Source organism: Fundulus heteroclitus, chromosome 12 (assembly GCF_011125445.2).
Source record: "Fundulus heteroclitus isolate FHET01 chromosome 12, MU-UCD_Fhet_4.1, whole genome shotgun sequence".
NCBI lineage: Eukaryota > Metazoa > Chordata > Actinopteri > Cyprinodontiformes > Fundulidae > Fundulus > Fundulus heteroclitus.
Genome location: NC_046372.1, coordinates 32,557,207 through 32,569,896, shown reverse-complemented (window position 1 = coordinate 32,569,896; position 12,690 = coordinate 32,557,207). Strand labels below are relative to the sequence as shown.

Sequence of the window (12,690 nt, the reverse complement as noted above, 5' to 3'; positions counted from 1 at the left end):
TTTGTGTATAGGTAACTTTGTCAGCAGACCTAGGCAAGCAGACCACCTCATTGCAGCAATAATATAGAAACACACTGCATGTTCTCCCTGTGCATGCGTGGGTTCTCTCCGGGTACTTTGGCTTCCTTCCACAGTCCAAAAACATGAGTGTTACGTTAATTGGTCTCTCTAAATTGTCTTTAGGTGTGAGTGTGTGCGTGAATGATTGTTTTTTTTATCATATTTTTATTGTTGTTAAAACAGATGTACAATGCCATTCAGATTATAGTGTTTAGCAGTTGTTACAATTCCTTTGGCCATGTACAATATAATAAGAACCACACAGTATTTCAACATTTTTATATTTTTATAAACCCCATCCAACCCCAACTATCCCTGTGCTGGCAAAAAAAAAAGAAAAAAAAAGAAACGGAAATTAAGTTAATAGAAATTAAAAATTGAAAAAAAAAAAAACTCTTTACATTGAGACTTGTTTGCTAGTTAGAAGGGAGAGTTGCAAGTTTGTCAAAATAACCTAGTAATGGGTCCCATATTTTATAAAAATTTTTGGTCGATCCTTTCAGAAAGTATTTCACTTTTTCAATTTTTAGGAACAACATCATATCGGAAAGCCACATTGATGCCTTAGGTGCAAATTGGGATTTCCATTCTAGAAGTATTCTCCTTTGAGCGATCAGAGTTCCAAAAGCAATGATATTTTCGTTGCAAGAAATCTCAGCATCAACCCCAAAAATAGCCTTTAAAGGACTAGGTTTTAGATGTAGGCCAAACGCAACATTCAAAATCCCAAATATTGATTTCCAAAACTCTTCCAGCTTAGAGCACGACCAGAACATATGAGCTAAGTCTGCGTTGGTGGCTCTACAGCGATCACAAGTTCCATCTATTTCAGGGTATATTTTGGCAAGTCTGACTTTACTATAGTGAGTACGGTGGAGAATTTTAAACTGAATCAGATTAAGACGTACACAAGAAGTAGTCCCATTCACAAGGTTAAGAGCTCTAACTCACATCTCTTCTGAAATGACTGTCCCTAATTCTTCTTCCCATTTTGTCTTGATGTTGTCTGATAAGCTACTGAATGACATAATTGAGTTATATAAATTAGAGATTTGGCCCTTTAAAGTTATGGGGGTCTTTAGTATAACATCCAATTTTGAATCCTCAGGTAATTGAGGAAACAATGGGTTATACATTTGAATAAAGTGGCGAATCTGAAGATATCAGAAAAAAATGGTGTGTTTGTTGGCCAGATCTGTAAAAGTAGAAAAAGTATTATCTATAAAAAAAAATCCCTGCATGTGGTAAGATCCCTAGTGCCCCATTGTGTAAATGTAACATCAAGACTGGCAGCTGGAAAAAGGTGGTTATTGCATATAGGACTTAACATAGAGAGGTCAGACAATTTAAATGCTTGCCTAAACTGTATCCAAATTCTTAACGTTGAACGCACTACCGGACTTGAGGAAAAACGTGATGGGGAGAGCGGGAGTTTTGTTGTTAACAATGCAGGGAGTGTTGACAGATTGCAGAGCTTTGCCTCTTCACTGCACCAACCCGTGTCTGGAGCCTGAAACCGGTAAATTATTTTTTGCAGATTCGCTGCCCAATAATAAACCCTGAAATTTGGGAGAGCAAGCCCACCCCCTTTTCTTGGCCTTTCAAGCAACGCTTTACGAAGTCTTGAAGATTTGCCTCCCCATATAAAACTTGAAAGTAATGCATCAATTGAACGGAAGAAGGATTTAGGTAGAAAAACTGGGATACTTCGAAACAAATATAAAAATCTAGGCAACACATTCATTTTGATGCAGTTGATTTTTCCAGCTAGAGAAAGATAGATAGCATTCCATCTCTGGAGGTCAGATTTTAGTTTTTCCATAATGGGGATGTAGTTGGCTTTAAATAGTTCAGAAAAAGATGGAGTGATATTTATTCTTAAGTATTTAAAACCGGAATGTGACCTACAGAATGACAAGTCCGTGTCTGGAATCTGCTTTGCCAAATCATTGATGGGAAAACACACACTTTTTGAATAGTTGATTTTATAACCTAAAAAAAAAAAAAAAAAAAATCCGCCAGAATTTTTAAAAGTTTAGATTTGTAGGATACTGGGTTCGATAAGAAAATTAAAAGATCATCAGCATCCAAGGAGGCTTTATATTCCATTCCCATTCTTGTAATGCCATGCATGGACGGTGATGTTCTAAGTTTAATTGACAGGGGCTCAATCGCTAATATGACCAGTAATGGGCTAAGTGGGCACCCTTGACGCATACCCCTAGATAAAGGAAAATATTGTGAACATAAATTATTAGTTACTGCACCCTTTGGGGATGAACACAATAGACGAATCCAAGCCATAAATTGTTGTTGAATATTGATCATCAATTTTAAGAATAGAATCAATGAGCTCTTCTTGTTTCTGTTTTCTTTTTTTTATGTGAAGCTGAGAATATTATCTGTTCCCTCAATACAACTTCAAGTGTTTCCCATAATATGGAGGGTGATACAGAGTCATTCTGATTGATTAAAATTAAATCATCTATTGTTTTAGATATGAACTGACATAAATCTTCATCTGAGAGCAATGCTGTGTTAAATCTCCAAGACGGTCTTGTTGGACAGTTGAGTGAAAAGCCAATGTCAAGAATAACAGGTGCATGATCAGATTCTACAATAGCAGAGTAATCTACAGATTTCAATGAGGGGAGAAGACGCTTATCAATAAGGAAATAATCTATTCTGGAATAAGACTGATGAACATGTGAGAAATACGAGAATTCTTTTTAGTTAGGATGTAAAAAAAAAAAAAAAAACATGGTTCTACACAACCAAGGTGCATCATAAGACTCAAAAGAGCTCCGGACATTTTTGATTGAGGTGTAGATTTGGGACTTGACCGGTCCATGGCTGTGTCCATCACACAGTTCATATCTCTGCCAAAAATTAGATGATGGGTATTTAAATCTGGTTGTAAGGTGATTATCTTCCTGAAAAAAATCAGCATCATCCCAGTTGGCGGCATAGATACTAACTAAGACCACCGGGGTGTGATAGAGATGACCTGATACTATAACATAATGTCCCTGGGAATCTGAAATTATTTTTGAAGCAGTGAAGAGTACTTTTGAATGGATTATAATTGCAGCACCACGAGCCCTGCTACCAAATGTTGAATGGTACACCTGACCTATCCAAGCCTTTCTAAGCAAAACTTGATCTTGAGTTCTAAGGTGTGTTTCCTGCAGAAATGCAATTTCAGTGTGGAGCCGTTTTAAATGTGAGAAAATTCGTGCCCTTTTCACAGGGCCATCAATGCCCCTGATGTTCCAGCTACTGCAGACCCTCCAGCCAAATTTGTGCCTGCTTTATTCATTACTCAATAAACAAGAATATTGAGCAATGAACATATGTAAACTCTAGGTTCACTCTCTGAACTGTAACAAACCGCAGCTATCTTACTTTAAGTGAACTTCCAATAACCCATATGTTGTTCCCCCATACACCCTGCTCCCCACTGTAACTTACAAGTATAACTAGAAAATTTCTGAAGAAATTTAGCAAGGCAACTGCCTCGTGGTGCGTACCGTACCATCAAAGCCAAAGCTTCAGAGTGTTGGTTAGGCTGAGCTTCTGTAGGGTGTAAGGTACAACTCTGAAGAGCTTGTAAGAACTGTAAATTTGTGTCTGTACCATGTGCTGAAAAGGAAAATGTAAGCTCTTAAACCCTAATGCTGCTCATTTTCCAAAATGATTGCGCCCTTAAAAATCATCCTTGGTTCTAGGCTTTTATTGCTTGGGGATTTTAAATCAAATGCTTTCAGAGGTTATGCTTAAGCAGAGGTTTGAAACAAGTGTTTGAAAAAAAGAGTTGTGTGCAGGAAGGCAAAATGTCTATGTCCTCTATCTGAACTGTTGTCTGTAAAGGCACATCAGACAACAACACAGGGAAGGCACTTAAACCAATCGCATCAGACCGCTGTCACTGTGGAAGGTGAGACAAATACCCCAATATTTTAGTATTTAACCATTTGCCACAAGTCAACACTTAAGACAGGACCCTACCTCCTTCATCAGCGCTCCTAAGAGGCTCCGTGGATTAGGCACTGGACAGCACCTGTGGTGATTAGAGCCCAGACAGGACAGTCTGCAGCCGTTTCAGCACTGGACAGTTCCGCATCTGATTCAATGCGTTAAGGGTGACACATGATAAAAAGGTGTGCTTAAAATATACTTCGGGAAGATGTAGCAACCAAATACTTGGCAAGGAACAAGGCCATGTTTCCATTTTCCATGTTTGCTGTCTTATTCCGCATGTGAAACTCTCCCTTGCATTCCAATGGAATTGTGGAGCCCCAGAATGAAGCCCTTTACAGGTACTGTTCCAAAGTTGCAACATTTTTAAAAGAAGCCTTTTTCCATCAATGTGCACTTGTGAAATATTCTCATAGTTGAATTAAATGCTTGCACTGCTTTTTCTGTTTTGTTACGTTTGTTGTTTATTTTGATTTTTAATGTTGCTTTCCTTTGGTTTTCCTACAATTTAGCAAGGACGTTTTCATATATAATTAATGCTTTTTTTTTTTTTTGCAATGCAGTACTGTGGACCACAGGTCAACAGCTCTGGTTCTTTTGTTTTTAGCCCCAAATAGGCAATTCTGACATTGGCTCTGGTTTGGAAGTGTCCTGACACATTTTAATTCGATACCTGGTACATGTTTGTACGTAGGTGTTCTTGATCCACCAACTCTGTCTTAAGTCTTCTCCTTGGGAAGCTTTCCCCAAATTATTGAACAGATTCTTCTTGGCAATGCTCACAAAGCTGCAGTTCTTCCTGTTACTGGTGCACTGTTTAACACTAAATGTTTTCCTTTTACTCAACTTTCTTTAACATGCTTGTACAGACAACAACCAGTTTCTTCAGAATGACCTTTTGTGAAATGCATCCAATGAAGGGGGTCCATGACTATCCTCTGGACATCCATAGTCAGTACTATTCTCCATAATTATTACATTTGCAACGAGGCTTAAAATATATCACTGTGTAATTATTCCACTTCTGAGTTTCATTTCACTTTCTGAAATGACTGGAAAAACTATGCATGATTAATATTTGAGATATATTTCTTGGGAGCAATGATTTATCTCCAGAAATTTTAGGTCAACTTCTGTGCTCTACATTTATATGAGCTGAAAAGTTGTTCATTAAATATTTGCTGTTAGTCATATCAAGATATAATTGAAGTTCACCATAAAGACAGCTAATGTTAGTGCAGTCACGTTAAACTTGTATTAGTTATTTATACAAATAGACATCAGTATACTGACAATGAACACATTTATTAACTAAAAAAACAGAACAAACTTCAAACAGGCAATAATTGATAAAATTACAACTACAACATGCTCTCAGACAATGAGAGATCAAACAAAGTGAACTAAAATACAAATGAGATCACGTGTAATGGCCATCGCCTGTAAGAAACAGATCAACTGTGTCTTATAGATGCCAATTACACATCTCATTGTTTTCTGTGTCCTGCATGGGGGCAGCTGTTGCAGCCAATTTGAAATAAACAAAATACAAAAGCTTACACACAGTCCACAGACCACAGTCCAAGCATTTTATCTACAATTTAGGGTTCAACTATTTGAGCTAGGCTTGTTTTAGGTTCATATGCACACATTATTTTAAATTTACATTAGACTAGGTAAGCTAAGACTGTTCAGTATCCAATGTCAAATCTGTCTACTCTACCTCCACCCCAAGAAACCTCCTACTTGGTCCTCTACTCTCCATTCCCATGGACAAACATTCATCACTTTCAAACCTTACAAATCCAAGAGTACCAGTAGGGGGCATCACAGGGCGGGCTAAGCCTCCACCTCGTCTAAGACATGGTAAAAAACTGATGCCGCCCAGTCAAGGGGAATCCCATTCTGGGACAATCTGAGCGAGAAGACATCCCGTATTGAATCTAAAAATTAACCTTACTGAGTAATTTATGGATCTGTGATACCCATCAGATCCTGTTTTTTTATATAACAAAGCAAAAAGATTGCAAGAACTGTAGATCTTGGTGTGTGTGTGTTCTCTGGCGTGTTCCTCCCAAACTTCTTAAGTCCTTTTCTTGTTCCTCTGCTTGGACAAAACGATTTAGTTGAATGGTAATGAGTCTTCAGTCCTCTGTGAAGATGGTTGGCAGACACGAGGCCTTATTTACTGTTGAGGAACAGAAACAAGGATGTAAGTAGTGTTCTTATCAAGACTCTCAATCTTGTGTCTTTTACCTTCTTCGATCACTTTCACATCCAGATATTCCCGCTCACAATTATCGTGTTCTTAGCTTAACCTCACTGTAATCATTAGATCTTGCATAGCTTCTATATTAAAAGGAGAAATTTTTAAAATTCATCTTTATCAGCAGCAGTTTTTATGTGCAACTGTTAACCAAATTTCTCCCATGCGTGTCTCATTTTACAATGTCTGACAGTTTAAAGTTCCCTGCAACATAGATTTATCATCTTATTAGCTTCATGTGCCACTGTTGCTGGTGCCTATCTCCAGCGTTCATTGGGTGAGAGGTGGGTTACACAGTTCCCCAGAGGGCTACTAAAGTGCATAATTCAACACAGTTTATCTATATATCGCCAATTCACAACAAATGACACGATGAGAGAGGAGAAATCCACAAAGACAGGGCAGCTAGGCGAAACTCCATTAATATTTTTCTAAATCAGGCCTCTGCATTCAGTATCATTTAATGTTAGGGAAAACAATTTGAAATAATTTCTGTAATTATATATGAGGCTTAAAAGGTTTCACACCTGCTCCTGTGGTCTCTTCTTGGAGGGATTGGGTACTGAACAGCGTCTCGCACTGGCCTTCTAATGAAAGTCAAAATTGCAATGAAATGTTTGTTAAACCATCTGTGGGACATGAAATTGAAATGATCATCCAGAAAATATACATAAATATAATGAATACCTTCTTCCTTCTTGGAGAAGATGTAGGTAGCGGAGTGAGGATCAGGTCCATGTCCTTCAGCACCTTTGGGCTGTACCACACCTGATTCAATGGGATAGAGAGGTCCAGCAGGTCTCCCTTTAACACAAAGTAATGCTTAGTCCCTCAGCTAAACATTGTGTGTCAATATATGGATGAAACCTTTCTAATTTAAACATACCTCTTGGTCAACCGTCCTCAATGTGGAGCGTGGGGACCCATCACCACCCTGGACATTGTGCAATGTCTGTAATTTAATACAGTTCATCTATATAGGGCCATTTCACAGGAAATCACAACTTAAGAGACTTTACGAAAAAGATGAAGCATGTATCCAGTACCTTCTGGCAGGGGAAGGGGTCTGAAGCACTCCGAGCAGGAACCTTGCCGTCCACAACAAGCCTGGGTAAGGGACGTTCGGCCGAGACAGGGGGAGAAGCAGGCAAAGGGCGGGAGGCAGAGACAGAAGAGGGTGGAGCAGAGACAGTATAGCGTGAGGCAGAGGCAGGTGGAAAAGCAGACAGAGGCAGAGATGCAGACACAGGAGCACTGAACTCAAGTTGCGAGCAAATCGCAGCCCACAGCAACTCAGCAAGAACCTCCATCCCAGGTGTGTCACTCAGATGAACCTGAAATGCAGTTATGGAAAATATTTTATTATACACAGGAAGCCTAAGTCCAATGTTGTTGTCTAAAAATAAAAAATCCAACTTACACCATCCTTGCTCCATAAGTCCAGGTGGCTCAGAGGGAAGTGCTCAGTGACCGGCAGGTACCGAACACCTAGACAGAAAAAAAAAAAAATTGTCATTCCTAATGTCAGCCAGGCTAACATTGTATTATTCAAAGATTATAACCACTTGGTAATAAAAAAAAAAGTGTTTTTGGGTCCAATTCAGTATCAAAGTTATGTTGTAAAAAAGCACCTGACCACTCAGCCCCTCAAAAAAATAAATAAAAAGGAAAACATTTTTCCATTTACCAACAATGCCAATTAGTACCATATAATGGACATGACTAAACTTTTAGTATAAACACACATCCTTTACATCACTTACTTCTCTTGATCGCCACACAGCTGTACTCCTGTCGCAGCAGCGCCTGCTCACTTTCCTCGACGACGAGACGTGGGGGGAAGTCCAAAACAACCACCTTTTAAATTCAATCAAAAAAAGAAGCAAATTAACATGTCATATTTTCAGATTTAATAGATCATGAATAAATGTAGTGGATAATAAACTTACATTAGCACAGAGGTTGCTTACGGTACGCAACAAAGAGTCGAAGTCCCGTCCCGCCTCCTGGAAGGTCCTGCTGGAACTCAAGTTGTTGCTGGGCGCCAGAAGACAGATGACGTCTGGGGTCCGAGGCAGAACCGCATCCAGCACCTCACGCCGCAACTCGTCTGCAGAGGCTCCGGGAGAAGACAGCACCCCTAAGGAGAAAGTACTCCCTGGCATGGTGACAAACCCATCCACAATAGCACGCAAATGGGAGTCGCCAACCAAAAGAGCAAACTACAATAGAAAAAAAAAAAGGTTTAATGGATTTATATTCGACACCAAGATTAGTTTATGATACGGCTATCCGGGGTGAGGTCACACGGGTAGCAGCGTTCAGTAGGGAGGACCAGACGTCCCTCTCCCCAGCCACTTGGGCCAGCTCATCCAGGGGAATCCCAAGGCGTTCCCAGGGATTTCAGTCACAACCCAAAGCTCATGAGCATAGATGAGGGCAGGACTATAGACCAACAGGTAAGTCGAGAGCTTTGCATTTTGGCTGAGCTCTCTCTTCACCACAACGGACCGGTACAGCACCCGCATCACAGCAGACTCAGCATGAATCCATCTGTCAATCTCCCACTCATCTTCCCCTCATTTGTGAACAATACCCCAAATTAAAATAAAAAATTAATATACCTTTTTCTCTGGAGCCTCGGCTAAGAGCACGAACTTGCGCCTACGCCTCGTCACGCGTGAATAGCCCCACTGCATCACGCGATGCCGATGCCCCGTCCCTCGACCTGTTTAGAGATACAGGCATCAAGATCAAACCTTCAGGCCTTTGAGAATTAAACAAATTCTACGATTTTCTCTACATACGAGACCCAAGGGGGGTCGATGGCCCACGGGGCTCCTCCTGGCATACCATGGCACACGTCTACGAAAGAAATGTTTTTAAATAGATGGTTAGATCAACTACAAAGTAAACTGGAATTGTTTTTTGCAAATAAGTTAGCCAAGACCTTTCATGGACATACCTGGTCAGGGGGCACGAACTCCAGCAGTCGGGGCATCTAAAGATAGAAATGAGTAAAATAAGTAAAGCAAGTGAAAAATTAATTCAACAATAAGTCACTGAAAACTAAAATGACAGTTATACCTTCTTCTCTGGAGACTGAGTGGGGGACTGCGGGATGGGTGGGGGTGTCCTGGGCTAAAATCACAGAAATAATTGCAATCATGCGTAAGGCCAAAACTACCAACAGTTACTGTAATGGTAACAGAAGAAAAAAAATACTGCAATGTATAATTTATATACCTTGGCGATGTCCGGCTCAGACTCAAACCTCCTCCATCTCGCCTTCGCCGCCTCCGAGCGACGCCCTTTCCGTGGCATCCCTACTGATGTGACAGTTGAAAAGATTAAGAAAGGATTTACAGGAGGATCAGTAATTAATGTGAAAAGACTAAAATGCAATTGAAACAATGAAAAGGGGGATAGCCTTTCTGTGATGATTCACTTTGATGAGGATTAGTTACCAAGTAAAGTTTTTCTAGGATTCATAAGCTTCTCTGTAAGGCCATATGTTCCCCCTTCTCTAAGATGCTACAAATGTCAAAGGTCCGGACATGTAGTCCGAACCTTTGACAGGAAACATGCGAAAACATGCGGTACAAGTACAAAATGTTAAAATACAGGAAGGATTATCATATTCTGAGGCATTAAAGAAAGTAGGAAAGACATGGAATCAGAAAATAGTCAAAAAGAAATATTACAATCAAAGACAGAAAACACAGGGAAAAAATACAGAGAATCTGATGATTAAGAACAATTTAGCTTTTGTAACTTTAATAGCTGAAATTGTGAATTATTCCGCGCAAAATGAAAGCCGGACAGAAAGAATCAGAATAGTAATCAAAGCAGCTGAATATTTCAGTAGAAATGATTAATGAGAAGTTAAAGATGCAAACAACAAATACTCAAACAGAATGTGGAGGTTCATAATAATGCTTTTAATATTTCAGTGGAATGCTAGAAGCTTAATACAGGGTTCCCACACCTTGGTGAACATCAAATTCAGGGACCTTTCCAGGACTTTCCAGGACCAATTTCCTCAAATTCAAGGACCACACATGGCGGCATTTACCTACCGTGACCGCTGAATAGGTTATCATATTTTAATACAATGCAAATTCAATAAAAGACTAAACGGCATAGAAGTTGTTGGGTCAGAAGCAATGCAAGAAAGTGGACTTAATTTATAGCCTACATTGATATTGATCATATTCATAGCCTACATTTATATCCACAGTACATGGCTATGCCATACTACATTACATACAAGATGTACATTAGCCTACCGTTTCATGGAATTTTATGGAAAAAAGTGCAGCATTGAGATGTTCAGAATTATATCAATTTGTTTCACTTACTTTCATCTTTGATTAATCTAGTTTTTGACTTAGACTCTGAAAAGTCGCTAAATATAGCGACAAAGTCGCTGAGTTGGCAACACTGCGTGAATGTAACCTATTGGACGCACGTAGGCCTAAATCGTAGCCTACCAACTAACGAAGAAGAGCGAACGTACTTTTGCAAAATAAAAGTCTGCGGAATCAACATATTTTAAAAGATCGTGTGGTAGTAAAATACAAACAAAATTCAAGGACTTTCAAGGACAAGGTGTTTTTTGTCTGTTTTCAAGAACTTTTTAAGGGCCTTGAATTTATTTTTTTAGATTCACAAACTTTCAAGGATTTCAAGGACCCGTGGGAACCCTGTTAATAGCTAATGGGCAAGAGTTTAAAAAATTCATCTTTGATTTGGATTAAAAAAAACAGACATATTATGTATACAAGAAACATGGTCCACATTTTTAATTTTTTTTGTTTATTATTATTTGCTGTTTTCATTGCGTAGTCTTCCAAAATTGTGCACTCCAGACTCCAGATCAGTAGATGGCGGAAATGCACCTTCTACGTTGGCCTGCCAATCCGCCATAAAACAACAGAAGAAGATTCAGATTCAGGAAATTATGGTTGGACAGAGTTGGCTTCTGGGACGTGGATAAGACAAACGAACGTCTAATAAAGATCTACAGACACAGGAAACAGCGACAGACGGTGGGGTTCACCCACGGAGCTATATTATACACTGGAGTGCTATTAGCCCGCTGTTAGAACGAGTAGCTTTGAAGCCACCAGCCGCCATATTAGTGCTCCCTATTTCCCCCCCCGTAACTAGGGAATATGTGCGCTACAGCATCGAACAACAAGGATTTTCTCATGTTCAGGGGGGACTTAAGACTTTTAAAATATCAAATGCCATATACATTTATGTTATGTTCTAAAACTATCAAGTACTGAGAAAGTAATGTCCTGAAACATTTTGCGTTTTATATATATATATATATATATATATATATATATATATATATATATATATATATATATATATATAATAACAACATGTAAAATATTTCAGCACCTAATTTCCAAGTAGTTGATAGTGTTAGTACATCCACAGACTGTAGAATTACCTATGAAATGTTTTCACACAGCCAGAAAACTGCTTGTTGTTGCAACCAAATCCTATGGGATTCTGTGAGTAGGGAGTAGCAAGATGGCGGCCAGTGACTTCAGTTTTTCGGCAAAATCAGCAATCCAGTGTATAATATAGCTCAGTGGGTTAATCACACTGCTAAGCAGAATCACCACTTGAAATCGTGTGGCACGGTAAGGAAGCTAGTATTTTTATGAATGTCTGAAATTTGTCTGAATGGAGTCTGAATCGGGACGTGCAGCCAGACACGGCGGAAAAACCGCAGACAGTCAGCAGGTTGCAGCTAGCTAACAAGCCATCCTCAGAGCCAAAACGAAATATCACAATACAGTTAAACTTTCTCAAAGCACACAGCAAGGGAACAAGCCGACGCTGTTTTAGTTGTATTTTACGTCGATAAAACAAAAAATAACAGTTCTCATGGAGAAAGCACAAGAGCACCCGCTTACCTCAACTGGTAGACTCGAAAGAGGCAGAATTAAGCCGTGGTGGACCCGAGTACATCCCGCTGCAGCCAGCAAGCCCCGCCCACACCCCCCCCCGTTTCTTCTTCTTTATGGAATTTTTTGGCGGTTGGCACGCAACGAAATGGTGCATTACCGCCACCAACTGGTATGGAGTGTGGATCAGAATGCCCACTACTTAATACTAAACAAAACAAGTCACAGTCAAATTAACGAAACAATATAAACAAAACCAAAATAAGATTTCAAATCCTCTCAATTACAATTATTAATCTAAGATAATGAAAGACAACTACATAACACTTATCTCTTGAGTTTTTTCTAAGTATTTCTATTAAATCAAATTGTATAGTTTCCTTTCTTAGATTTTGAACTTGTGGAGGCTTTGAAGCAGGCTGGCACGTGGCAAGTCGTTAGTGAGGTGTTATTAGG

At 39.4% G+C, this 12,690-nt stretch overlaps 1 protein-coding gene across 2 annotated transcripts; it reads right to left on the bottom strand.

Moving 5' to 3' along the window:
- Positions 1-6,685: 6,685 nt before the first annotated feature.
- Positions 6,686-12,317, bottom strand: LOC105926799. Of its 2 annotated transcripts, XM_036144471.1 has the most exons (14): positions 12,244-12,317; positions 9,551-9,633; positions 9,392-9,445; positions 9,270-9,305; positions 9,112-9,169; positions 8,929-9,032; positions 8,254-8,526; positions 8,068-8,161; positions 7,725-7,792; positions 7,565-7,638; positions 7,351-7,411; positions 7,191-7,256; positions 6,992-7,108; positions 6,686-6,891 (listed from the first exon to the last, which is right to left on the bottom strand). In XM_036144471.1, the coding sequence occupies exons 2-14, from the start codon at positions 9,626-9,628 to the stop codon at positions 6,826-6,828; spliced, it is 1,149 nt and encodes a 382-aa protein (XP_036000364.1). In that variant the 5' UTR covers positions 9,629-9,633; positions 12,244-12,317; the 3' UTR covers positions 6,686-6,825. The 2 variants fall into 2 exon arrangements, with proteins under 2 accessions (XP_036000364.1, XP_036000363.1); XM_036144470.1 differs by having other exon boundaries at positions 6,687-6,891; positions 7,351-7,638.
- Between the last annotated feature and the right edge of the window lie 373 nt (positions 12,318-12,690).